This window comes from Theobroma umbraticum, unplaced genomic scaffold (assembly GCF_002168275.2).
Source record: "Theobroma umbraticum cultivar Fairchild unplaced genomic scaffold, ASM216827v3 scaffold_12.0, whole genome shotgun sequence".
NCBI lineage: Eukaryota > Viridiplantae > Streptophyta > Magnoliopsida > Malvales > Malvaceae > Theobroma > Theobroma umbraticum.
Genome location: NW_018397272.1, coordinates 2,956,610 through 2,984,354, shown reverse-complemented (window position 1 = coordinate 2,984,354; position 27,745 = coordinate 2,956,610). Strand labels below are relative to the sequence as shown.

At 31.7% G+C, this 27,745-nt stretch overlaps 2 protein-coding genes across 2 annotated transcripts; one reads left to right on the top strand and one right to left on the bottom strand.

Annotated features, from left to right (window-relative positions):
* Positions 1 to 759: 759 nt before the first annotated feature.
* Positions 760 to 2,780, top strand: LOC110426715 (UDP-glycosyltransferase 83A1-like). The gene is made up of 2 exons (XM_021442006.2): positions 760 to 1,473; positions 1,679 to 2,780. The coding sequence occupies exons 1-2, from the start codon at positions 993 to 995 to the stop codon at positions 2,569 to 2,571; spliced, it is 1,374 nt and encodes a 457-aa protein (XP_021297681.1). The 5' UTR covers positions 760 to 992; the 3' UTR covers positions 2,572 to 2,780.
* A 17,638-nt stretch (positions 2,781 to 20,418) lies between these two features.
* On the bottom strand, positions 20,419 to 21,288 carry LOC149526485 (uncharacterized). The gene has a single exon (XM_089785360.1). It carries the CDS (start codon positions 21,191 to 21,193, stop codon positions 20,840 to 20,842), a length of 354 nt encoding a protein of 117 aa, XP_089641486.1. The 5' UTR covers positions 21,194 to 21,288; the 3' UTR covers positions 20,419 to 20,839.
* Positions 21,289 to 27,745: the final 6,457 nt, after the last annotated feature.

The window sequence follows — 27,745 nt, the reverse complement described above, 5'->3', positions numbered from 1 at the left end:
ATTGATCAGTGTGCTGAGATATTCAAACAAATATCTTATTATAATAATAGAGTGTGAAAAGAGAGTATAGTGTGTTTTATTATTATAATATGTTAGGAAACTCAGTGGCATCATATGATGTTAGTTTTAACCTGCAAGCATCCATCTAAATTGACTATAATCCTTTCTTGTGCTCTAATTAGCACAACCATGACAGATAGAAGAATATGATCATGACATTATCGATTCTGTGTTATACTTAACCATCCTTTTTTTAAAAAAATGTGTCCAAAGTTGCACACAATTATGCAAAAATAATCCTTAAATTCTCTAACCTATATATTCTCATGGATGTATCTCCAATATAGGAAGATAAAAACCCAAGAGGCTGTGTATCTTAATCTTCATTTTACTTTCTTGTGACTAGTGACTTAAATATGGATTACTGTCACCATGGATCACATCAATCCCAAAGCCAAGGCATCCGGTTGCAAAGGGTTGCCTGTTTATACATCAATTCTTTCGCCAAACTATGCCAATTGTCTCATCTTGAACTCTTAAGATTTTTCATTTATATAATAATTATCTTTGTCCCATTGCCTGCTAACCATTTACAAAAGTTTCACATCTGAAATAAAAATAAGATTATGATGTCCTTAGCGTTTATAAAATTCCAGAAAATTCACAGTAAGTCCCAAGAGCTAAGCTTATAAAATAATATTGAGAAGACTAGAAATAGCACTAAGTTTTCACCTAGCTAGTTCAGCCAAAATAGTGGGCGGTAAATACCAGGCAGAAGCACCAAATCTTAACAACAACTGAAAATTAAAGGACAATCACTAATATGTTCGATTGTAAACAAGAATCTTGTTTCCCCAAACCTAGAGAATATCCAGCACACGGAGACAGGAACTAACATTGCACAAGGGATCCTTGGGGATCACGAAAATCTCTCTATAAAACGAACATAAGCTAAATTCTGTAAAATAGATAGAGAGAATTATAGAGTGTAAATGGGAAATCCACATATTCTGGCAATACCTTATCCAGCACAAGGCCATGTCATTCCTCTTATGGAGCTGTCTCACAGCTTGGCCAAACATGGCTTCAAAATCACATTTGTCAACTCAGATTTTAATCACCAGAGAGTCATGGATGCGTTTGCCAACAAGGTTGATCCAGAAGGGCCAATTCATCTAGTTTCAATCCCGGACGGGATGGAAGTTGGCGAGAACAGGAGTCTTTTAGGGAAGTTAACTGATGGACTTAGCCAAGTCATGCCCGGGGAGCTGAAGGAGCTCATACTGAAGATTGATAGATTAGAAGAGAATAAGATCACTCATGTTATAGCTGATGTCAACATGGGATGGGCACTTGAAGTTGCAGCAGAGATGGGAATCCCCGGAGCTGCTTTCTGCCCTGCATCTGCCCTTGTATTGAACTTGCTTTTTAGCACCAAGAAGTTGATTGATGATGAAGTTATTGATGAACATGGTATTGACTCCAACCGCAGCATGTCTAAATAACAGCAAATAATTATTACTATCAGAACTTCATGATTACAATTTTGCCTCAAACTTGGAGGACAAATATTACTACTTTTATTAATTTGAGCCTGAATCGTAAGCAGGAACAAGAAAGAGGGAACATTAAAATATGCCCTGATGTTGTTTAACAGTTGTTGAAATTTGGTTTGCAGGTACTCCAATCAATAAAGAAAAGATGATTCAGTTGTCCCCAAACACACCTGCCATGCACCCAAAGAATTTTCTGTGGGTCTGTCTCGGTGACTTCAACACACAAAAAATTATTTTTAAATATGCTGAGAGAAACATTAATGCCATTGCAAAAGCAGAGTGGCTAATTTGCAACACAACTTATGACCTGGAGCCTGAAGCACTTATCTTAGTTCCAGAGATCCTGCCCATAGGACCAGTTTCATCAACCAACCAGCTTGGAGCCTTGGGAGGAAGTTTCTGGCCAGAGGATGCAACTTGCTTGAAATGGCTTGATCAACTGCCACCAGGTTCAGTTATTTATGTGGCATTTGGCAGCTTCACGGTTTTTGATCCAATCCAATTCCAAGAATTGGCTCTGGGCCTGGAACTCTCAAACAGGCCATTTCTCTGGGTTGTCAGACCAGATGTTGCCGAGGGGACTGAATCTGATGATCTTTACCCCAAAGGATTTAAGGAAAGAGTAGCCAACCGAGGAAGGATAGTGGGCTGGGCACCCCAACGTGCGGTTCTGGCTCATCCTTCCGTTGCTTGCTTCTTAAGCCATTGCGGTTGGAACTCCACCGTTGAAGGCGTGAGCAATGGGGTCCCTTTTCTGTGTTGGCCATACTTTGCTGACCAGTTTGTTAATGAGAGCTACATTTGTGACATTTGGAAGATTGGCGTAAATTTTACAAGAGATGAAAGAGAGATCATTACAAGAGAAGAAATTAGGAGCAAGGTGGAGCTGTTGCTAGGTGATGAAAGCTTCAGAGCAAGAACTCTTAAACTAAAGGAATTGGTTACACGTAGTGCCAATGAAGGTGGTAGCTCGAACAGGATTTTCAAGAACTTCATTGAATGGATGAAATCATAGACAAGCTTTTCACATTTAGCTTCTGCATTGGTTTTGTTGATCCTTTATATTTCCTTTTCTGTTATAAGAAATATATAAGAGAAGCAATTTATGTCCATAGACTACGATACGAACAGATCCTTCTCCATCTCAATTTCTAAAGAAATATATTTCCTTTTCAGTAATGAAAATTCAGCTCAGGTCACATAGTACAAAAAGTACTACGTAAGTTTTAGGCTTTGTAACCATGTACAATGTTCTGACTACACTCCTCAAAAGAACTGTAGCCAACCATGTTGATGTCAGCAGAAAAATTGCACAGCACCTCCTCTGTACACACACCGCCCTAACATGCCAGTCCCAACACAAGGCATGCTACCAAGAATCAACAAAAACAAAAAGGACCATGCATAGCTCTCCTTCTACACTTTACTACATTCCCTAGAGATACCCTTTCTTGTACTGACCGAGGCGGACGGGAGGGGGGGACAAATAATTTTTAAGTTTTTATAATATATTTGTATTTTTAAAAAATTTTATAATTTCTCTTTTCTAATAACTTTTAAATTTTTGTAACTCACCTTTACTTATTAGAAATTTTATAATTTCGTTATTGAATTTTTATTTTAATTCAAGATTTTTTCCTTCTTATAATAAAAATTATTCATGATCAATGGAAATTGGAAGTACAAAAAATCAATTCAAGTTTAAAATTTTCTTTTTTGTTTTTCAGAGAAAGAGGGATTAAGAAAGTTCCAGAATGCACACACACATGACCCTCTGTTCTTTATATTCTTGTTTTTGTCGGGAATTTATCAGCTGATGGTACAATTATTTTGCAGCAAATTTTTGTTTGTTGATCAATTCAAAGAATTCTAGTACCGTAAATCCATCTTCCAACCTTAATGAAAATGAGGTAATGTATATCTTGGTTTACTTTTATATATACTAAGTACAAGCCCCATGCGTTGTTACGGGTTATTTAATTGATGAAAATTATTTAAATAATAAAAAGAAGATTGTGAGATTTATTTGTAAATATATTATTATATTTATAAATGGTAGAATAATATCGATAAATGGAAATAGCCAAATAAATGGAAAATTGATTATATAATGCTACTGTTTTGAGACAGTATTATTTTAGCTGTCTAGTAATAAACAAATGAAAGACAGGATAATAGATGTTGTTTGCATGTATCATCATGAATACCTCTGTAGACAATGATAGTGTTTACACTACGGAATGAACATTACATACCAAGGACTTTGCTCACAAAAGTTTATACAATAAAGCACAATAGACTAACTTGAATATCTATTCAGAAATTGAACCATGTAATAAGTAAAATAATTATAAAGCTGTATCAGGAGCCTGGAAAGAGAACGGTAAAGGAATCAACTGGCACGTCATGAGCAAACAATCAAAATAACAAGCGGTAATATTTAATATATCTTCAATACAGACCAACATTTGATCATTCACGTATATAAACATTGTATATATATTAGAGTGTTGTACAAAAGCTTTCATCAATACCTGCGTTTAAAACAGAGCTCCAAACACATCTTCCATATAGTCCTGCATATGTTGTCTATACAATTAACCTGTTTTATAGGACCATTGATTTACCGAATGAGACTAACATAAAGATTAAAAACAGCCTCCACATAGTCTGCCATAAGTTCTCTATGCAATCAAGTTCCAAAAAGATACTGTTTAAATGGTCAGAACGATATGGCAATTAGTTGCCCTGGACAAAATGACATTCTTGTTCCTTTGTGTACTTATATTTTTATCATAGATATTGTAATAGTATGGAGTTAAAAAAAATGCTCCATATATGATAAAAGTTACCTGGTCTGCTTTTTCATAAGCCTTTCTTGGCATGCCTACCCTCCTTGCCAGCTTCTTGTGTAATTTATCTATTCAGTTTTGATCGTTTTTCCTAGTGACTGTTCTAGAAACAGTTCCTTTGTCACTTGTACATTTGTTAGAGATGGTGGCACTTCCATCTGGGTCTGTTTTATAGTCAATAACAGGGTTTCAAAGGGTTCGGGAACTGGTATCTCTTCCAATCTGGAACTTCCAGCGAAAGTCTTTTGTTGGTATTATAGTCAAAACTCTTGAACACTGTCAATCCTGTTGGAATGGTATGAAATGACATGAAATTTAGGTTGCGTTTGATACTTTACAATGCAATGTGATTACAGCCAATGTGATTGCAAGTAATATGATTGCAAGCAATGTGATTGCAGAAAAAATAACATTACAGTGTTTGGTATACAAGCAAAATAATGATTAAATTGCAGAAAAGAAAACATTGCAGCGTTTGGTTTACTGAGAATGTAATGTTAATTTTCAAAATTACCCCTAATTATTAAAATACAAGTTTAATATATTTATATTTTTTATTATTAATTTTTATATAATATCATCTCTTAGATATATTTTTAATATCATATATTTTATTTTCATTTATTATTATAATTTTTTATATATATTTTTAATCTATTTATATTTTTTATTATTAATTTTTATATAATATGATATCTTAAATATATTTTTAATGTCATATATTTTATTTTCATTTATTATTATAATTTTATATTTTTTTATTTTTTAATATATATTTTTATATTATATATTTTATTTTAATTTGTTTTACCTATACTATATAAATTTTAATTTTTTATATTTTATTTTATTTTAATTTTTGATTCTTATATTATATATTTTATTTTAATATTTTTTATTTTAATTATAACTTAATAAAATATTTTTAATATGGTAATAAAATTGAAGAGTAAAATTATCTTTAAGAACATTACAAAGTGCAATTTAATGTGATTGCATTGGTTTTGGACTGCAATCACATTATATCCCTTGGCTGTAATGTAATTGCATTGCAATCTTACATTGCAGTGGTTTATTACAAAACAAACACTGTAATGTAATTTAATTGGACACATTACAGGAAATGTGCTCTCCCTTTCCTCGTACCAAACGTTACCTTAGAAATAACAATTATCATACGTAATAGAAAATAAAAATTTAAACATACCATGCCATGCCGCCACCCATGGATTACCTTAGTGATTTTAATACAAAACAAAACTAGAAGAGAAGTGATCAGAAAAATAACATTACCTTTACCAAGTGATGTGGCTATCACGATGGTACCTCTTCCTTGTCAAACTTATGAACGCCACAAAGGGAGTAAAGAACCTAAACCATTCAAATGCTTGGCTTCCAAAGGTTGCACACATAATTGCACTTGAACCTTCACAAGAAGGAACCTTTCTCAACTACACCTTTGTGCTAACAAGGTGGACAACAACGTGTCCTCTCCACACAATCACACTCTTCTTAGCCGAATTACAAAGTTAAAAAACTATTTTTCAAGTCACTCAAAAAAGTGTGCGGCTAGACTTTCTTGTTAGTTTTCTAACGACTCAAAAATCTAGGCTCTGTGTTTCACTTCTATTATGAGGAGTAATTGAAAAATGATAGTTATATCCAAGTTAATTAACTTCTTAAATTGCAAATAAGGCCTCAATATTATGATCTCTTATACTATTGGCCCAACACTTAATTAAACTATTTTAATCAAGTCCTTAGAAGTTAAAAACCTAATATATGATTTAAGTCTAACTTAAATCATCACACTCCCAACTCAATTTATAGTGCAACTTATTGTGTGTGACCTATTAGGTTTCTAATATATTAGCAATGGAATTGAATTATAATTTTCATTAAATTAATTAATTCAATTTCATAGACCAAGATTAGCATCTAGCAATGCATCATGGCCACTCAATTGTTAGGAGAGTCAAAAGGTTTTTTGATAACTTTTTAATGTACAATCTATCAGTATAATTCATTCTCTCATCATATATCTTAGAGATAATAAGAGCATGATATAGTATCTACTCTTATTGACCTCTATATTCGTTCTTACAATTAGATTATTAGCTTTGTAAAGACCTATGAAACTCTTTTCATAATCTCTAAGTCACCTTGACCAAGACTTCAATAAGCTAATATTAACTAAAAACTGTTAGGATATGTCTCCTAAATCACTTGAAGTGATGATTCTTTTCTTGACTACTCATTTGCCTTCACAATCTTCATGTTATACCTAAAAGCATCCTATTTGGGCATCCTTGGTTAGACACTTGTAGGGATGAAATAAAAGCATAACACTCCATAAATAAGATAAGTAGTGTCTCAAGTTTAGAGAGTATTTACATAACTAACATATAAAAAGCATTGCATAGGCACTTAAGTGAAATATTAAATGCACTTCTCATGGTGGATCATGTTCAGTGAACTTACTCTCCTAGGCAAGCATCTATATTCTAGTTTCAAGTATTTCTAAACTTCAACGTGTGAGATCAGTTGGTTACTTTCCAAGTAAGAAACATAAAATGTACCAATCTCTAGGCATCATTGATGTCTAGTCTCAATGATTCATCAACCAAAAATATTTAAAGATTACACTTTGATGCATAGGGATCTCATAACTGCAACCTATTACAATTCTCTTTCAAGGCATATTAATCTCATAGACTTCATTCAATTAGACTTATAACCCATTATAATTAATGTTTTATTGATGAAGGAAAACCTCTGTCATTCAACATGAATGACATTGTTGCATGATTATAATCAAGCCTTAACCAATCTTAATTGGCTGCAAGGCTCATCCTAACATCTCCCACTAGCACAAAGCCAATTCCTACCTCATCGTATATGGATCCAATCCATCTAGCAATCATGTCTTCATGTAGACTCGCTTGTGCCCTTCAATATGGTTAATTGCTTTTATCTACCTTCCTTATGTCCATGCATCACATCATGTCATATTACTATATCTAGATCTAATGAGACTCGGGTCCTCTTAATATGGCTTCATTGTTACATTCACAATGTTTAGAACCCTATATTAGTACTATGAACTAATGATCTAAATATCTTCCTATTTGAGCCTTCAATAGGTTGTATATGACTTTGATTATATACATGTATATAGTCCTCTTTCTTTCTTTAGAACCATTCCAACTAAATTATGTGGTATGCATCATATGCATTTGTCACTTTTCATTGTACCATCCATCCCTTTTAAATTTTGGCACTTTTTTTGTATACACATTGCATCCCATGTATTTGTATCAGTAAAGAATTACATTCACTCCTACTAACCTCCTCTTGTGTATGAGATAAGTACACTTGTACATTTTATTAAACCCAAACTTTTGGATACCATTTAATAAAACTAAATGTATAACTCTAATGAAAAACATATTTAGTAGATTCATCTCATATGGATAATACATCTCCAATGTATCCTACTGAATCATGGAGTTCTCATACATATGATTATGCAACTCTATGTAAAATCTTAAAAGTTAGATTCTAATGTAACCATGTAATACTAAAGAAGACCATTTGTTAGTGTCATCATGCTCTCACTAAATCCAAGATTCTTTGTGAGAGTATTGAATACTTATGATGTTAATACAATAGTAGTAACTTCTAGCTCAATCACAAACTTTGGCAAAGTAGAAGCTTCTATAAGCTTCTTCTTCTTCTTTAACTCTGTAAAGGAAACATTTTCTTCAATCCCTCTTCTGTCTATCTGTACCATAAAGATGTTTGAGAACATTTCCAACTTAATGCCCTTATCATGGTTGTATTCCTAATTCATAATTAAGGCAATGTAAATTCCATCTCATGGAAGCTCACTCCTAATTATGAATTGTATTTGGTAGAGATTATGGAACGAAGTCGACACTTAATTCATGATCAAGACATTGTTCTAGCTTTATCATAAAACCTAGCATCCTTAAATCTTGCTTCTAATAGAACTATTTTCTATTTTCTCACATAGAAACAATTTTTATGTTATCTCATACCTTTATGTATGACCTCGGTTATAAAATAGTTTTTTTATTACAAAGTCATATCATGTTGCATAAATGTTTTCATGTTGCCTTTGAAGCATTGTAGTCATAATAGCTAACATCACATATGTGGCTTAACGAGTCTAATGAGCATCCCATGCTTTATCACCATGTGCCTCAACATAGGCTTATGGCAAAGCCTCTTATGGATAGACAACCTTTTGCTTGAGAACATTTTTCAAGTCATGGTACCTTTCAAAAGGGTTTGGTCTAGCGAGTTTGATTTACATCCAAGATGTATCATAGTGATAGATTTTTAACCGTTTGCAATGTAAACAAACATGTTTAAATAGATAAAGCAATTGATAATAACATACATAAACTATTTAAAATAAGGTTTTAAAATTTTAAATAATTTTCCCACTATTTTTGACAAGATGGTAACCATCTATATCACCTTGAGATATCTCTACTAAGATTCTCTTAGTGGGCTAGGGTCCCATCCATCTAGTCATAGCCTTGTGTGTGCTAAACAAACCGTAATAGATGGATTAGGTAGGTTACTAAGCTTACCAATTGTATCTTTAAACAACTCAACTAGGTGACAATCCATTGCCTAAACATATCATATATATTTCTGTTAGTCTTTGCCTCTAGTTTCCATAATAATCAAATTTCTAAGCATCCAAATTTTATGAAACTAGTTGAGTAAGACCCACTAATAGCTCAAACATACTCGTATAAAAGTGTGACCTTGAGTGTGCTCAATAAGTCTTCGATTAAAAAAGCAACCAGCTTATCTTTCTATATGGTAGAAGGTAACTTGTTCATGTGTGGCATGTTACTCAATATATAATGAAGGATTTTGTTTTTGATTTTATTAAGGTCTCATCTTTTCATGCATAGCATTTATTAAATCATATAAAATAAATATACCACATGCACACTACCTTGCATTACATAACATTTATTAAATTGCACAAAATAAATCCATCACATATAAACTACTTTGGATCATGATGGACTTTAACTATACTAATTTCCTTAAGCCATCAAAGGAAACTAGTTTGGTTAAACCTAGGAGATTACGTATAAGAATCTTCTAAATCTGTTTATAATCTCCTCATCCTCCTTGGCACCTCAAATCTCGATTGTCAATTTTTTCAAAATTTAATTCCTAATCTATCCTAATTCATATTACATTTGAATGTAAAAACCTCAAGTTACATTTGAGGGGAATAAGATAAGGAAAGAATTTTACAAACCGAGATAAAGAGATAAGGCAAGACACGTAGCTATTATTTTAAAAATATAAAAAATATACATTCAATCATAGCATAATCATATTGGGTTTATGTCCATAATCATCCACATATATTCATCAACATGAACAAAATTTAAAGGCATGTCTCATTCAAATTGTTAATCATATGAGGTATTCGAGATTAGTAATTTTTAACACTTGAATTTTGCCAATTTCAAATGTTCGGATAAACATTTAATTCTATATATGGAAACTTCTTTCATATATGATAAGTATTACTCATCAAAATTAATAGTTTATCCATTCCTAATCTTAATAGCATTAGAATTAAATTTTATTATGAAGTAAAACATTTTTAATTTGTTGTCCTAAACATTTTAGGTAACCTTTTTACCAATCAAATTTAATTAAATATTGCATGTCTTCTATTACCTAATTTTTATTAGCTAATTTAGATCAAATCTAAGGCTTTCCTTCCTTAATTAAAGGAAATTTATTCAGGATTAAAGACTTGGTTTCATTTATTTTTGACTTCCATAATTCTAGGAATCAAATTCCTTAATTTTTGGTATTACCAAAAAAATTTCAAATATCCTCAAATTAAGGAATCAAATTCCTTAATTCAAAATATCTAAATTTGTTATCTTTATGGAACTATTTTCATAATTATCCAATTAGCTTTTAAATATTTTTGACTGCCACAACTTTAGAAATCAAATTCCATGATTTATGGGTGTCATAAATTAAATCCTGACATCCTTTATTTAAGAAATCAAATTTCTTAATTTTAATTATGTCAAAATTATCTTTTATGGAACCTTACCATAAATATTCAAATAGTTAATTTGTAATTTAAATCTCACCAATTAAAGATGCAATTTAAGCAAGTAATCAATGCCAAAACAATGGCATTAGTCAGCTGCAGCCAGCATTGGTGCAGTCACAATTTTCAGTTTTTATAAGGCCTTAAATTTAATAATTTTAATTTCAAAATTTTTTTCTGATTAGCCAACATATGGAACTATTCCATAGCAAATTTGCATGATTTTCTTATGCAAATTGATTGGTCAAATCACCCTAAAACTGTGACTTTTTGCTGTTGCTGGTAGCAATGGTGTAGTTATATTTCTATGCTTTAAAACGGCTCCAAAACAGGAATTCAATCTCCAATTTTTTTTCTTGATCAGCTAACATACGGAGCCTGTCCATATTAATTTTTCATAATTTTTGGAATCAAATAAGTTGTCCAAAAATTTCAAAAACCGTGACCTATGCCTGTTGGACACAGTAACGTTTTCAGCTGCTTAGGTGGCATTGACAATGCCAAAATCCTAGGGATCAAATCCCCTGATTTTTGAACTTTGACTTTTGGCAATATTTGAACTCTTTCAAAAGTTAAAATTTCAACAAATAAGTGCAACTAATTGCACAAATTTAGACTCCTTTTAAGTTGCCAAAAGTTGTTAAAATCGTAGCTTGAAACAGCTGTTGGCAGTGGCGGTTTCAACCATGATTGTGTGGTTATTGCACCACCATTCATCTTTGGCCGGGAATCCTTCTTGGAATTATTCCAAAGGACATTGCTTCCATGATTTTTCAAAAAATTTTCAAGGCCATTAGATGCCTTTTTAATACTAAAAACCAAACCACGACAACTGGATCATAACACTTTGATCATAGGGATCTCATAACTGCAACCTATTGTAGTTCCCTTGCAAGGCACATTAATCTGATGGACTTCATCCAATTAGATTTGTAATTCATTATAATTAAGTCATCTTAATGAAAGAAGACCTCTAATCATTCAACATGAATGATATTGTTACATAATTGGAATCAAGCTTTAACCAATCCCAATTAGTTGCAAGGCTCATCCTAACAAATCCATGATCAATGGCTTTTCTTGTCAATCCTACCCTTAATGTTCTTTCAGTGTTTGTCAATGCTTTGATAGGGTTGGAAGAGTCATTTTGTCTATCATTCGAATTATAGCTAGCTCAACAATGGTGGCTTAACTTAATTTTTTTTGCTTGTTGACCGAATGCTAATAGTTGAATTCTACCAATTGAATCCTTTACTGTTAGTTCCAAAATCATTCTATAAGAAGTTTATAAAGTTTCTATTAGTGTTACCTTGTAAAATGGTGTACTTGTTGTTAAGTTTGATGACAAATGAATTTTAGTTAACTTACATCAAACTGGTGTCTTTTCATCATGTACTAGGCACCAAAATTTTTTAACACAAAATCGTAACCCTGCTGCACATCGGTTGCAAGCATTGTGATACATACATTTGGTGCCTTTACATTCACAATGATAGTTGTTGCCTCAAACCTGGTGCTCTGTCAAGCACAAAAATAATGTTATGTATATATCATTCGTAGTTACATTATTGGTTAGTTAGAAATGTGCAAAGGGCAGTTCATATTAATACTGTAGAAGTATAAAAGCAAAATCTTACCATAATTTTTCTTGGTTCTATTGCTAGCAAATCTATTATTGTAACCTTTGGGATCTTTGTTAGTTAATTGAACCATGGCTACGTTTTCCCTTCATATGCTTGCAGTTGTTGTTGTATTGGTTGTTCTTGGTACCTAATAGTCAAGTTTGTATTCTAGATTATGATATTCTTTTTCAAGTTCCTATTAATTGTAAAATTAAAGGGTAAAATACTCTTACCCTTTAAGTTTTGATCGAAGTTATATGGTGTACTAGTTTTCGAAATGAATATTTTTTGTTGGACACGTAAGTCCAACCGTTAGTCAATCATTAATATTTTCGTTCACTATCTAACATTGTAATGGTAAAAAAATAATTTTACCCTTAATTAATTTTTATAATTACTATTATATAATTGTATTATTTTTTTATTCACTTAAAAAAAAAGGCCTCCCCTCTTTTGGGAGCACCGATCTAGTACTCCCTCTTTTGAAAAGCATTGCTTGGGAGCATTGGCCAATGCTCACCTTTCTTGGTGAGCTAGAGAGCACCGATCCCCTTTTTTATTTATTTTTTTAAAATATAATAATAATTTTTTAAATTAATAAAGAGAAAAAGGTATTTTAGTCTTTTCATAACTTCTGTTAACGATATTTGTACTTTTTGGGCTAAGTGTATATTTTGAAAATAAATGGACCTTCGTGTAATTTCGATCAAAACTTATAGAGGTAAGGGTATTTTACCCAAAATTAAATAATTTGGTTTCTCTTAAGATTAAAACTGCTCCGATACCATGTAGAAAATACCTAACAACTAAGCAAAGAACTACATTGCTTGAAGAAAACAAAAAGACTGCATAGAAAGCTATTTATAATAGCTCACTAAACCTAAACCTATTTAGTGTGCAAGTAAAGTAAATAACAGCTAAATGAGTATTATAATCCCAGACTTCATTAAAGTACAAATAAAGTAAAAAAAAATAGAGAAATATTCTCCCAAAAGATTCCTAAGGTTAATAATTACACCAAACATATAGCTCATGTTGACAAAAACTATGAACATAACCCATCAAATACCTAATTATGCAGGAAAAGGTAATATTAATCCTCATTTTTTTGTTACATTTTTTTTAAAGTCATATATATGGTTACATTGATTGAATTGCTTGTGCGTTTATGCATTTTCCCTGCTAGTTAAAGTTACCAAATGCATTGGGCAACCACTATATAAAATAACATAAATAGTTTAAGTTTGTTAAATTATTACTTGTTTCTTCATCTATCTTAGATCAAATTGAATCCACTAGATTTTAAACAGAGGAACAATCTATGACCAGCTGTTGCAATTACTTTGTTTACTTCCATTTTTCTTTTCCTTTTCATTTCAACCCTCCATTTGGATTTGTTTCCAAACTATTTATTTGATTAATATCACCATACCATCATTGATCATTTATAGAATTATCTATTGACCCCATAACTGCATATCTGAAAGATGGACTACTGTCTTTAAGGAAAGCAGCATAAACTCAATATTTGGTTTGAGATGATATCTTTGATGAAAGATCAAATTGGTAGAAAATACTCGAATGGACTCCCCAATAGTTGGGCATGCCTAGCTTTTGGCTGTGCAATAGTCTTAACCCTATTTAACAGCATCAAGCTTGAAGAAGAGAGTTGATAAAAAAACAAAAGACTCGAAATGAGTAATTTTGACTTGGATATACGTATTAGAGCTATTGGCGTAATATTTGAAGATGGTTCATATGAAAACTTTTGAACATGTATATATATGTAGACAAAATTTTATGATATATTTAGCAATGACAATATAAGATGCATAGCACAAAAAGATATTTAGTATATTCAGTTTCATTTCAAAGACATCAAAACATTTTCAATGTGTCCTTTCGGGCACTTTGAATAGCTAATCTTGTCAAGAATATATTGTTAACTATATAGAAATTTTATTACCATATATTCTTTTTATATTTTGGTGAAAATCTAAATATATTTGTATTGATATTTAATTTATTATTTGGGACTTCTATTAACCGTAGATGTATAATATTTTATCACTACAGGAACCAAATCGATTTTTATCATAGTATAAGGAATGTAACCCACGGCCGAGCCATCAAGCCAAACAATCCAACTCCAGAAATATATATATATATATATATATATATATATATATATATATATATATATATATTCTAGTAGAAGCTTGTAGAAGGCTGAAAACAAGTCCCTTTCAAAAGGCATTTGGGCTTGGCATGGGATTGGGATCAGTACTTGGTTTGGGCATCAGCAAGTTATGAAATGTTGATAACAAAAAAAATGGATGAAAATTAAGTTGTTCGTGTATGCTCCTTTATGAGCTGTCAAAACATCTTATGTAAATACCAACATGACATTTAGGAATTAAAGTACTCATTTTTTATCCATGTACTTACGATCTTTCTTTAAACTATACAATAAGAGATAGTTATCATTGAATCTTGGAGCTTAAGTAGATGAGTTAAGATCCAATAAATTAAGAAGATTCAATTATAAGCTCAAAACATGTAGCACTCTGACTTTGCTATGGAGCATCAAACGGCATGTGTGATGCTGGTTAAGCTATTTGATGAGTTAATTTGAAACTTAGTGTGTATACTTGTACATCTCTGATAATGTGTATATGCATAAAGGATGACTCTGAGTTTTTTCACACATTTGGAGATCCATGACAGTATAATACATATGTGGTATTTGAGAAAGTTAACTGTGGTAGTTAGGCCACAAATATTAAGTTTGAATGCTTCGAAGTTTAAAGTAGGATTTTGAATTATATTGGAGTATATGTAAGAAAATCTTGAGTTATATGGATGATTTATGATGTTGGTTGAAACAAAAATGCATTGGGTACTTAGAGAAATGAATTTGGAGGCTTGGAGTTGTAAAAATTTATAGTCTAAACAAGAACTATTGATAGATGTTCTAAATCTATCGACAGTTGAAAGTTAGAAAGTGTTTTGCAACAAATTGAGGAACATCTACCAATACATTCAAGCAATATTTGATAGATATCCACCCATGAGTAATTTAGAGCTTTTGGGACAGTATCTATCGATAGATATGTCGAATCTATCTATAGATAGCAATAAGAGAACGATCTAAAAATGCCCAGCTCACCATCTATCGACAAATGGAGGTCAAGTGATTAAAATTGTAAAGGATCTATCAATAGATGCATTCCATCTATCGATAAATGCATGGAAATTGTGAAAAAAAATAAAGGGCTTTGGGAAATCTGCCCATTTAGAAAACAAAAGGAAACACTCCCATGCTCTACCCCCTTTAAAAGTCTAGGTCTCCCATTGGATTTTTGAGCTAGTTTGAAGTGATTTAGAACTTGGGAAAACATTATAAAGGTAAGATTAAACCTTTTTACTAATTGATTTTTAATTTAATCAATTGTAATGTGAAATTTGCGTTGCTCCAACTTTAGTGACAACTTCTCTTTAAGTTAGCTAGTTGATTGAGCTAGAGGTTGGGTTTGTTTGACATCAAAGGTAAGATTCCAATTACCTTTAGCTTTAAAACCTAAAGAAAATATGATTTGTGAAATGTGGATTGGATAGCTGGAAATATGGTAAGTTTTAAATTTTGAAAATGTGTTGAAAGTTGAGAAATAATTATTATTTTGATTTGTACAAAAGAGAAATGAAGCTGTTAGAGCATTATTGAGTTAGTAATCGTAGTTGAGTCAGTTGAATTTATTAGTGACAAAGAAAGTTCAAGTTTGGTTATGGAGGAGCCTTCGCTTGTTATTGTGAATGGGGTTTGTTTGTTTGAATGCTTGAATTAATGCATGTAATGTATAATGCATTGTTAATGCACTACCATGGTACTTAATTGGTTAATTAATGCCTAGGCTAGTAAATTATTGACATATGTTAAATTATGTATGTGTATTGTGTTACGAGCCACATGGTAGCATGTGTGCTCTATTTTTCCTGTGCTCCCAGCCATAAGGTTTGCTACTTTTGATTTTATGACCAATGAAATAACTATTGCATAACATTAATGTTTATTAAGCTTGTTATGTACATGAGGAATTATGTGATATTTGTGGGAGAAGTTTATTATGATGAATAGTTAATTTAAGAAGCATTGTGCTAATGTCTTTGATGAGTAGAATTATATAGAATTCGAAGTTGAATTAGTAAAGCATGAAAAACTTGATAAGCTATGACCATTTGATGTGAAATATGATATACGAGTTTGTTAATGGCATGATTGTCTAGAAGTTGATTATGTTTTTGTTCAATGGGTAAATTTCATACGTTAATTTGATTATGGTTGAATTGAGTCCTATCCTCGTGATTGTGATTTGACTCTCCGCTAGCTGCTTTAGCGTTGTGCATAAGTTGAACCTCCACTAGTTACTTCGACATTGTACTTGATTTGAACCTTGGCTAGTTGCTTTGGCATCATGTATGATTTGAACCTTCATTGGTTACTTCAGTACCATGCATGATTTAAGCCTTTGTCAGTTACTTCAGTATTGTGTGTGATTTGACTCTTCATCATTGTTTCGACACCATGTGTGATTTGACTCCGTCAGTTGGCCACCGTTTATGATTTGACCATGGCCAAGGAAGACCACTCATTGACTATGCTTCGACTATGATGATATGATTTATGAATAGCATGTTATAGTGTTGACTATGTGATTATTTATGTGAGAATGTAATTTGATCAATGTTTGATGGAAAAACTTTGAGGTAAGCAATAATGTGTGTGGTTTTGCTATAGTTCTCGGCAATGATGTGATGCCCAAGGAACATAACATTTAATAACGGCTTTTGAGGTAAGCTTAATTTGATATGCACTGCTTGTGGAGATTAGCTACATTGGTTATGATATATGAGAATGTCGTTTAAGTGGTAATTATGATAAGTACCCAATAAGGATGATTTCAGTATACCTCAATTGTTAGAAATATTTGCTAGAATATTTTGGCTGCATTGTGAATACATTTGAATACAATTATCTGCACAAGTTATATTTGAGTTCTTTACCCCCGCTCATTGAGTAGTAGATGATTCACCCAAATCATTGTTACCGTGTATAGATAAATAGGCTATAGAATTTGCGTGGCTAACATTGTCTCTAAACCGACAATTTTGGCATATGGTAGGCATTCCATACTTGACGAGTGTTAGTTAAAATTCTATTATGCAATTATACGTATCGAAAGACAAATATTAGCAAGTAGAGTATCGATCCCACAAGAATTGATCTCATAAGAATTACTAAGTACTAAATTATCGCAAATTAATCTTATCCAAACAATATCAAAATAATATCAAATCAAACTAAGTTATAGCATAATTAAATTAAGAAAAATCAAAATAAAAATACTCAATAAATATCAAATCAAACAAGCCTAGGATACAATATCCCTCTCACTTCATCTAAATCTTACCTCTCTTCCTTAACTTATCTCAATGGTTTGAATTGCTAACCTAGAGTCCTAAATTATTTATAAGGTCTCCCGACTCATCTTATAAAAATATCTATTTTAACCAAAACACTATATCCCTATGTGAATTGAAATTAAAACAAACTCATTAAGTTCAGGCTCTAATCTGGCAACATATGGCCTATAGGTAATCCCTATCCTATACGCAAATCAATTAATATGATCATATGCTATCCCAATTTTAATCTACACTAAACTCCCTTTCCCAAGTTTGTTTAGGTTTCTAGATCAATTTAATTGGTGGCCAAGCAATTAAAAGCATTAAGAACAAATTGGAATAAAAAATTCAAATCCCATTGAAAATAAGCAAGAAAGTGATTAAAAATCTAGATTACATGTGAGTTCAATTGCAATCCTGAAAAAATAAATTAGCTCATAATATCTAATAAAGACAATATCCAAAGAAATTTAGCCATGAATCCAAGTCAAAGAAAATAAGAAAAAACCCAAAGGTAAGAGAGAAACTAATAGTTAGAGATAAAACTAATAGTTAGAGATTTATGATCTTGATTCTCTCTCCAATTCTCTTGTTTCCTTGCTTTGTTCTTGGCTCCAAATCTCCAAAATAGTTGCTTGCTGCCTCCCCCAAAATCTCTGAAAAAGACTTCTTAAATAGGCTCCAAATAACCTAATTTTGAAATCCCGTTAATATCCTTTATTTTTTTTTGGAAAGTCGCGCAGCGCTGCGGCGCTACTCTCCAGCGCTGCAGCGCTGAGCTCTCTGGATTTTGTATGTGTGCTTCCTTTCATCAACGCTGCAGCCTTTTTCGCCCAGTGCTGGCAGTCTATCAACTTCAAACGTGAGTTTCACTATGATATGTTAAGAACTGGCAAAGTAGTAAACATAAAAGTTTTATCCCTGTCTCTTAACTTTCCAAGGATCAAAAATCACATCAATTGGACTTCTGTATTGAAAGATTTGCTCCAAATACGGCATCATGTTCAGTCTTACATACTGCTGCAGTGGTCGACTTTGACAATATTTTGACCATGATCCAATCAGAACTGGGCAACTTGGTGAACATAAACATTGTATCCCTTCTTTTTATAATTCTATTGGTCTAAGAATTCACCTCATTTGGAGTTTTTTGAAAGAGATATAGTCAAAATACTGAAACATATACGAATGAAGCTATCACCATACTTGCACTGATTTTCATCAAATGAGTCTTTTTCATCAATTTTCTACAAAAGTCATAAGAGAAATTAGCAATAACTACTCTTAAAGTAATTTAAAATAAAATAACTTAAAATTTAACTAAAATAACTTAAATTAATCACTTAACAAGTAATCAAACTTAAACTAAAAAAAAACACCTATAATGATAAAATTCGAACCTAAAATCTCAAAGATCTAACTACTTAAGCTCCCAAAATGACTCAAAATAACTCTATATAATAGAGTTATCAACGAGTCTACTCCACTAAGTTCGAACTTATGTTGTCTTCCTGCTTCTCGTATTAGTTTTCAAACTATTTCTAGAACATGTTGACACTATGTTGCCATTATTGTGTGGGTTATATGCAATGAACCCGTTGATATAGCGAATGTATGGCTTTGTGAACATTGTAAAGTATTCTTATATTATGTATGTGCCAAGGAGCATTTATTGTAAATTGGAAAGTTTTGTGCTAAATGAACATGTAATGGTTATATAAATTGATGAATTTGTGCAACGTATTTAAAATGGATTTAGAAATTTTGAGACTTACTCGAATCTCGTGGACTCTGCCCGTTGGACTCATGCATAGATCGTGGCCCCTTGATTTAGATCGTGACAAAACAGACGTCGCATGATACATTTGCCCACTTTGGAGACTAAGGATGGTGAGATTATCCAAAATGAAAGGTCCAATTTTGGAGAGAACTACTTGTCAGAAACATGACTTGTCAAGCTTAGTGGATGAGAGAGAGATTCAATCCCTAATCTAATTGATTCAGAGTTGGTAGAGTGTAATTGTTTGAGTGTGGTGGTACTATATTGACCATTAAAGCCAAAATTATACCCATGACAAGTTTGTTCAAAGGTTAAGCCAAGATTAAAAGGCTTATATCCACCAAAATTTTATGTGCCAGAAAGATAATTGAAGCCAAAAATTATGCTAAACATGAGGAGGAATTGGTTGAGGACTAAATAATTCTTAAAAGATCCTTGAACTACTTTTTAGTGCCATGATCATCAAGGTTGGTTATGTTAATCATAAATTCCCAATTACTTTTACATGTATATATATCTCCTTCTGCCACAAAGAATTTATCTTCTCAATCATAGACGGTACTTGATAAACATTCAGATATTGGATATTTGGAAGAAAATAAAGAGGCAAGCACTCACCATCCCATGTGAATGAAAGGAGAGAGAGAGAGGGCCAAACTGCAAGCTTTCTTACCAAAAAAATTGGCTTTTGCACGTGGGTTTCTTTCACAGCTGAGTAACAAGTCACTTTCATCACAATTCATAACCACGGAGAGAGACAGAAGCATGCCTTCGCCCATAAGACAAGGGCCACTCCTTTCCATTTTACTTAAAAGATAATTATGTCAAATATCATACTTCTCTTCCCATACTCTTTCTCTCTGCACTCCCTTAAATTCAAGACATCTATCTAAAAAAAAAAATAGTTCACATCGGATATATAATTCATAAATACAGCAATAATTTCTGTATTAATGGGAAATTGATATTTTTCCTGTTTAGTGTCAAAGCAAAATAAGCAACACCATGGTTTAAAAAGTAGTAAATAGTCTCTTCAAATAAATGAACAAATTTCAATAATACAATACTCATTAAGAAAAGAAAATCTTTACTAGTAGTATTGGAAATTCCAAATCCCAATGCACTCCACTAGGATTGTTTTTTTTTTTTTAATTTTTCTAGTCACACCTAAAATCTAAACATGCCAAGAGAATGAGAAAAGAAGAGAAAAAATTTCTTTCGTAACAAGGACATGCCTCCCAAGTCCAGCAATTTGCATATATGTAATATATTCCGAGGAGAACCCTTTCCTCTTCCTTTCCATTTTCCTTCGCTTTCTCCTTCATCAAACAAGTACCAAAAGATCTTCTCTTCTTTTTTTTTTTTTCTCTTTTTTTCTTCTTGTCTTGCATGAAAATGAAAACAGAAAAAAAAGAAGTTCAAAATAATGACTATGATGATTCTTCTTGAACATTTTGCTTCTCATTTCTAGACCCATCGTAAAACTCAATCAGCTTTTGCAAGACAAAAGCTTGGGTCTTCAAAACAATGATGTAATCAGCAGTTTCTTGGAACAGTTGTTCTGCTTTAACTATCTCGTTGCTTCCATTAGGGACATGAGGAATTAGGCTCTTGAGAGCTTTAAGCTTGTCTGAAACCTTCTTGGAACACTTGACAAAGCTTCTTCTCTTGCAGCCACGTGCATGAACAACTCGTCTTCTCGCTATATTCCTTGCTCTTCTTGATGTTGATGGTTTTCTTTGAGTTTTTTTGAATGAATTTTTGAAGGTTTTTTGGATTCTCATTTTTTTTTCTTTTCTGGGGAATGGGGGGAGTGTTGTTTCCAAGAGAAAGAAAGAAGAAAAGGGTGAGCAGGTTTTTCTTTGGAGAGTACAGGGAAGGGGTAACGGGGTTTTTGTAAGTGCAAGTTAAGCATTTGCCACCTGTTTTATGAGTTTTTACAGAAATGCCATTTTATTGGCTTTGATATTTTTAAGATAGCGTTGCGTATGAAATACCTTCCAAAAGAGAAAACGTGGTTTAAAATTGATCATGTATGTTAAGTCAAAGAAAAATGATTTACACACGATAAAGAAATGATAATTTTATGTATGTATTGCTTAGCCTTCTTTTTCAATAGTTTTGAAAGAAAGAGAATTGAAACTTAAAATCTTAAATGGTCATAATTATGATTGTTAATTGAATTCAACGGTATTTTTCAAATTACAAGATCATACGTGAATTCAAATATATTTTTTAAATTAGTCATAAAAAAAATTAACATTGAACATATAAATGGTTTATATTAAACATAATGCACGTGTGTTTTGACCATAAAGTTTTAATTGGCATTATGCAATAGTCGGTAAAGGAAATCACAAATAAAAGATAGTCAAAATTATCATGCATGACTTTAAAAGTTCAATAAAGATTTTACATATATACCACTTGAATTTACACCCCATTTGGACAAGTTTGATGGAGTTGGATGAGTTCAAATTAACTTTGTAGAATACTTGTAGTATTTACCTATCCATTGACATTAATGTGTCATGTCAACACAAAGGTTAACCACCCTCATGTACTAAATACGGATCGGGTAGCCAACATCCTCCTTCATTAAATAAAAATGAATGCTTTTAGGACCCTTTTTTCCTCATATGTATACATTACGTCCAAGTAATTTACAATACTTTCATCACTTCACATACAAACAAACAAAATAGTTGACATACTTTCTCTCTTATAATTATGGACGATCCCTTGAAGATATCAAACTTGTTATCTTTGGATCAATCAGCTTTTTTCAACATGAGAATTTGTACGGTAATTTTATAATTAACTAATGTATTATTCACAAAATTATATATACAAATGTATATATGTATATGAATATATCTGTATATGAATGTAAGCGTTCAATGATGAAAGATACATTTAAAATTGCGATAGGGAGGATTTTATTTAAAAAAGGAGCCCCTAACATAGGAGCAACTTGGCTAGTTGAATTAGCAAAGGAAATTAAAGAGTAGTAGGAAAAAGACACCAACAAATTTGCAACAAAAATATCGTCATAAAGGAAGGGCAGATCGTTGAGTTTTGATTGGGTGTTTGAAAGTCCATGGGTGTGGCTCCTAATCATATAGGATGCTGTTGAAGGAGGCCCTACGTATACAGATTTTTCTTTTGCTTTCTTGCTATTAGGTTAGGTTGTTTTTCTGATTTTGGTGAGAAAAGGACGCCAATTTCGTATCTCACTCGAAAAGTTAGAGTGGGAAGAGGAACAACTTGCCAGCCCACAAGGGAGGGAGGGAGGGAGGGAGGGCGGGCTTGGCACCCAAAAAAAGCCTGCCTATCTGTAACGCCACATGCAGAGTGGGGAAACGTTCAAATTGTTTCTTTCCCTAAACACCCTTCCCTCAAATAAAATTGCATTTTTAAGACAAAATATTATAAGAATTTATCTTTGTTTATTTAAAAATGATTACGGTCTTAAAGGTTCAAATCTCCTCTTCTCCTTAAACTCGTAATTCATGTATTGATAGTTAAAAAAGAGAGAGACAAAAAATAGGTGGTCTCCAACGTTTGAGGAATTAAAAAGAAAAATTGAAAAGAAATTAGAATTGATTGATAATTTGATAGACAAAACGACCAAAAATTTGTCAACCTAGAGATGTGAAAAGAGGATAAACCCAGGTGATTATTATATGTACATATAGATGGAGATAATGTCTTGAGTATGGAATGGAGCCGACAAGATTAGTAATATAATTGACATTTGGAACCCATATGATCCAAAACTTAAAAGGTAAAAGGTAACAATAATGAAGACTGATAGGGGTACGATCCTAAAATAAATACAGGACACTGGTGACTCATGTAGGTAGAGAGGGCATTTGAGTCAATGAATGGGGCAAAATGGGGAGGTTCTGAGCTAGTTGGATTTAGGGTTTTACGGCGTTGTGGCTTCCCTAGAGGGTGCATGTGAAGGTGATATGGGCCAGCAAAGCCCCATTGGGAGTAAGAGAAGCACATGGGGGAAGAGAGAGAGAGGGGGGATTTGGAGTATAGATTTGAAGGAGTCATGGCATGTGACAAAGGTGAGACAGTGCAGCAGCATGAAATGTACAGCATGTTCAGCACATTCCCTGCATGGGCCTGATCAAGTAGCTGCAGCCTCCCTTTTCTCTTTTCCTCAGCCTTCTTTCCCAAACTTTCCCATAATTGTTTATTTTGCCTTTGTTTGATCATTCAATCCCATAATCATTTATTGGCAGAATGGATTTAAATCACATGTTTGCACTTGGGGTTTTCAGGCTATTTGGGGTTCTGCATGTGTGCCATGTGTAAATGATGTTGTAAGATTCTTCTTCTATATTATTATTATTAGTCTTAGTAGTATTATATTAGATTAAAGTCATTGGAAACTCTTTTCCATCAAAGCTATCAACATGTTTGAGTTTTGAAAGAAAGTTTTCTTTCCAACAAGCTTCATTCCTTAAAGTTGACTCAATTTGCCTTGGAATACACATTTCTTTGTGGATCATCAGTTGATCCATAAGGGAGGGACTTTAAAAGGACAAAAGAAACAGGAATAAGTCTATGCTTGTTTGGTGAACTTTTGGTGAGCTACAAAAGAAATACTTAAGCTTATTTTGTTGGAGGGTTCCAAAAATTTTAATTATTCTCACTCAAAAGAATCATTAAATTATCATGTAAAAGACAAGGAACGTGCAAGTATGAAGAAACATGAACGAAATGTGATAGTTCAATAAATTATGCATATAATCACCAAGACACAAAGGGCCAACACAACTCAGCATTGGAGGAGCACCCCTACAAATGTACTAGCACAAACATTTTGTAGTTAAAAAACCCAAAAACAAATAATATACTCTTTGGGTTACACTTAACCTGCAAACGTAGAAAAAATCTTAAGCTACAATCACACAATTCATCATAAAATGTTAGTCTTAACTTCTCTATGAAATGGCCTATATTACATTGGGTAAAAGCTGAAGCTGAAAGCTGAATCCCATCTGACCCATGCCCCTTTGTAATTCCCTTTTTTTGTTCATAAACCACACGATTTGAGGAAGAAGCTCAAGCTTATTTCATGTGGGACTTGTAATTCACTGATATCATGTGTGAACAGTTATATCTCGAGTCTCCTCTCTCTCTGTGTATAGCTTAGTTCCTCTCCAAAGGATAAGCACAAAAAACATGTATAAGTGTAAGGACAAGAGATAATTAGGTCCATTGTGGAGACTTCTAGGAGATGAGATGAAAATATAACAATATCGTTTCTTTCTTTCTTTTTTTTTAAATAAAAATAAAAAAAGAATTGGGTTTATCGAAAAAGTTTTGTTAGAGAATTCGGCTGTTCAAGTCATGTGCTGCTTTGTGCTTTATTCCTTTTGTTTTTTGGTCGGCCAAGGGTAGCATAATCAACATGGATACTTCGCCCTTTTTGGCTACGAACCCATGACCCACCTGTTTTGTCTGACTTGCTACAATTGCTGGTTCACACTTTTGCAGTTTTCTTCTTTCTTTTTTTTTTCCCTTGATTTTTTTCTTGGTTGCATTTTTGAGTCCATAGCTAAAAACAAGAGTGGGGTTAAATGTTGGACCAAATCAAATATTAAAAGAAAAAACAAAGCCATAGATTATTGAGATATGAACCAGCCACGGTTTCAAAGGTACAAATTTATTGAGTTAAGAATTAAACAGACCCACTGAAATGATCTTTAGGTTTTTTCCCTTTTTTTTTCAGGGCTTTACCCCCAAGGGAGCCCTTGAAATGATCTTTAGGTTTTTTTTATATATATAATTGAGAGAAGAGAGATTCGAATCATATTTTTTAAATAAAGAGATTATGTATTAACTAATGAATCAAATACTCGAATACTAAAATGATCTTTAAGTTGATTGAGAGATGTTTAGAGATCATAATTCATTGTAAAGGAGACAATTCCATAAATCCTAGATTTGTATTTGAGCCCAATTTCTCTCTTGGTATATACAAGAATTCCGATGAAGGAGATGAATTCGAACCTTAAATCTTATTCATTTTAAAAAGGCATAGTACTCAAATAAGCTCTTAAATTATTTAAAAATATTTAGATAAGCGTTTATTTTTTTTATTGCATTCAATCAAATTCTTATATTTTTATTTTGAATCAAATAAATTCTTATAATTAATGATTAACTAATTGTTATTAGTAAAAATGTCAGTTGTTATTTTATATCGACATGGCTCTAATATGAAATATGATGTAAAGGATAAAAAAATGTCACATTGTTATATAATCATACCAAATTAGTATGTTATATAATCATCACTTATGATATGTCAACATGTCACATCATTATCAATTATAATATTTTAACATACCACGTTAGCGTCATATGGTATAGAATAACAAATAATATTTTGACTAAGTCAATCATTAATCATAAAGACTTATTTGACTTAAAATAAAAGTATAAAAACTTATTTGATATAAAATAAAAGTATAAGGGTTTGATTGAACGTAATAAAAATATAAAAATTTATTTAAATTTTTTTAAATAACTTAAGAGTTTTTTATATATTATTCCTTCTCGAAAGGAATAGCAATCACTAAGGTGACATTTGATCTGAGATGATCACCTTGAGATTCATAATGATCAACACTTGGTGATTAGATTAACCATGTTTAGGAACTTAGTTTTTCTACTTGATGGTGATCTAAGATCTTTAAGAGCGAGTATATCACTTTGGAGGGTGATCTAATCCCATCCGAAATGATGAAAAACTATTTTAATCGATGTGAAGTGATTAGTAAGATTAATTATGAATATTATTATATTTTTAATGTTTGAATAAATAACTTGTTTTCTCACAAGATTGTAGTTATTTTTACATAATAAATACTTGTCATTTTCAAAACGAATATTTTTATATGAACTCAAAAGTAAATAACATGGTTTTCTTTTCTTTTTATTTTTTAATATTAAATATAATTTTTGTTTTCTCATTAAATTTCATTATCATTTTGTCATTCAAGCAAAGATTTTTATGTGATTACTATTTTGAAGGTTAATTTACCTATTCATAAATATACTTTTCATATTTGTTCATTAAATCTTTTATGTATATCCTACATATGAGAAATTAAATAAAAATTTAGTATCTTTATAAACTATTAAAATTATTACTATTATTTTAATATTTTAAACAAAATTATATATGATTTTTATGTGATACCAAACACACAATGGTTTTTAATTCCTCATTATCAATAATTATTAATTAAACACGATACTATTATCAGGCCACTTGAAATGACAATACTATAATAATGTAATAAGTAAGAAGTAAGAAGCAAAAAGTGATGCCTAAGCATTTATCCTCTCACTGCAAGACGAATTAGACTTTGCACTCACTTTTCTATTTTTACAACAGCCAACAAAAGAAGCCATGAAGATTGTCAAGAAGACAACAAAGAGAACCAGTTTCTAAATATGAGATGATTTTAATATTATGAAAATTTCATTTGTTATCCTTATCTGTCGTAGGTACTTAAATCAATTTAACTAATAAAAATGTTAAATTTCTTATGAATATTTTTTGTGAATGTCCATGTTATCTATATCTAGATTTAAATGTAAATTAGATTTGATCAACATTAGGATTTAATCCATCTAATCCCTTAGTATTATCTTCATTTTGTAAATTCAATCTAAATAAGAGTTATTAGCCTATAAATAGGCCCCTTCACTTTCTTTGTAAATACACACTTGAATTAGATCTTCTTAGTCTCTCTAAATACTTTGTTTCCATTTAAATAATTTTTCTTATATTTCTCTATAGTTGTTCTCTTAACATTATCAGCACAATTCTCTAATATCTTGGTATCACAGAGTTCTATTTCTTCTATTTCTTTCAAGCTTCAAAATGATTTCAATAGTTGGTCTTTGATTTTTTATGGTTGGTCTTTGATTTTTTATTTTAGCTAATGAGGTAAGTGACTTAATATTTCTTTAGTATTTTTGTTTTAGTGAATCAAGTAAGTAACTTGATATCTTTTCGGTATTTTTATCTTTAAAAATTAATTTAAATCTGAATTAGCTATCATATAATATACATTATATTTTCCTCTTTGATTGGAAAATGCATTTGCTATTTTGTAGTTATTAATGAAAAATCATGAATATACATTAGTTGTAGTGAATGTGACATTATTTAATAATTATGCTCACTACAATAATTTACACTATCATTATTCTAAGAATAATTTTACCACCAAAAGTAGATGAATAATTTTACCATTAGAATCTAAGAATAATTTTACCACTAAAAGTGGATAGATAAT

Excerpts from the sequence above, each read along its gene's own strand:
- LOC149526485 (XM_089785360.1), bottom strand. The coding sequence starts at position 21,193 with ATGAGAATCCAAAAAACCTTCAAAAATTCATTCAAAAAAACTCAAAGA.
- LOC110426715 (XM_021442006.2), top strand. The coding sequence starts at position 993 with ATGGGAAATCCACATATTCTGGCAATACCTTATCCAGCACAAGGCCAT. Across the intron at positions 1,474-1,678 it reads TGAAGTTATTGATGAACATG|GTACTCCAATCAATAAAGAA; the intron begins GTATTGACTCCA and ends TTTGGTTTGCAG.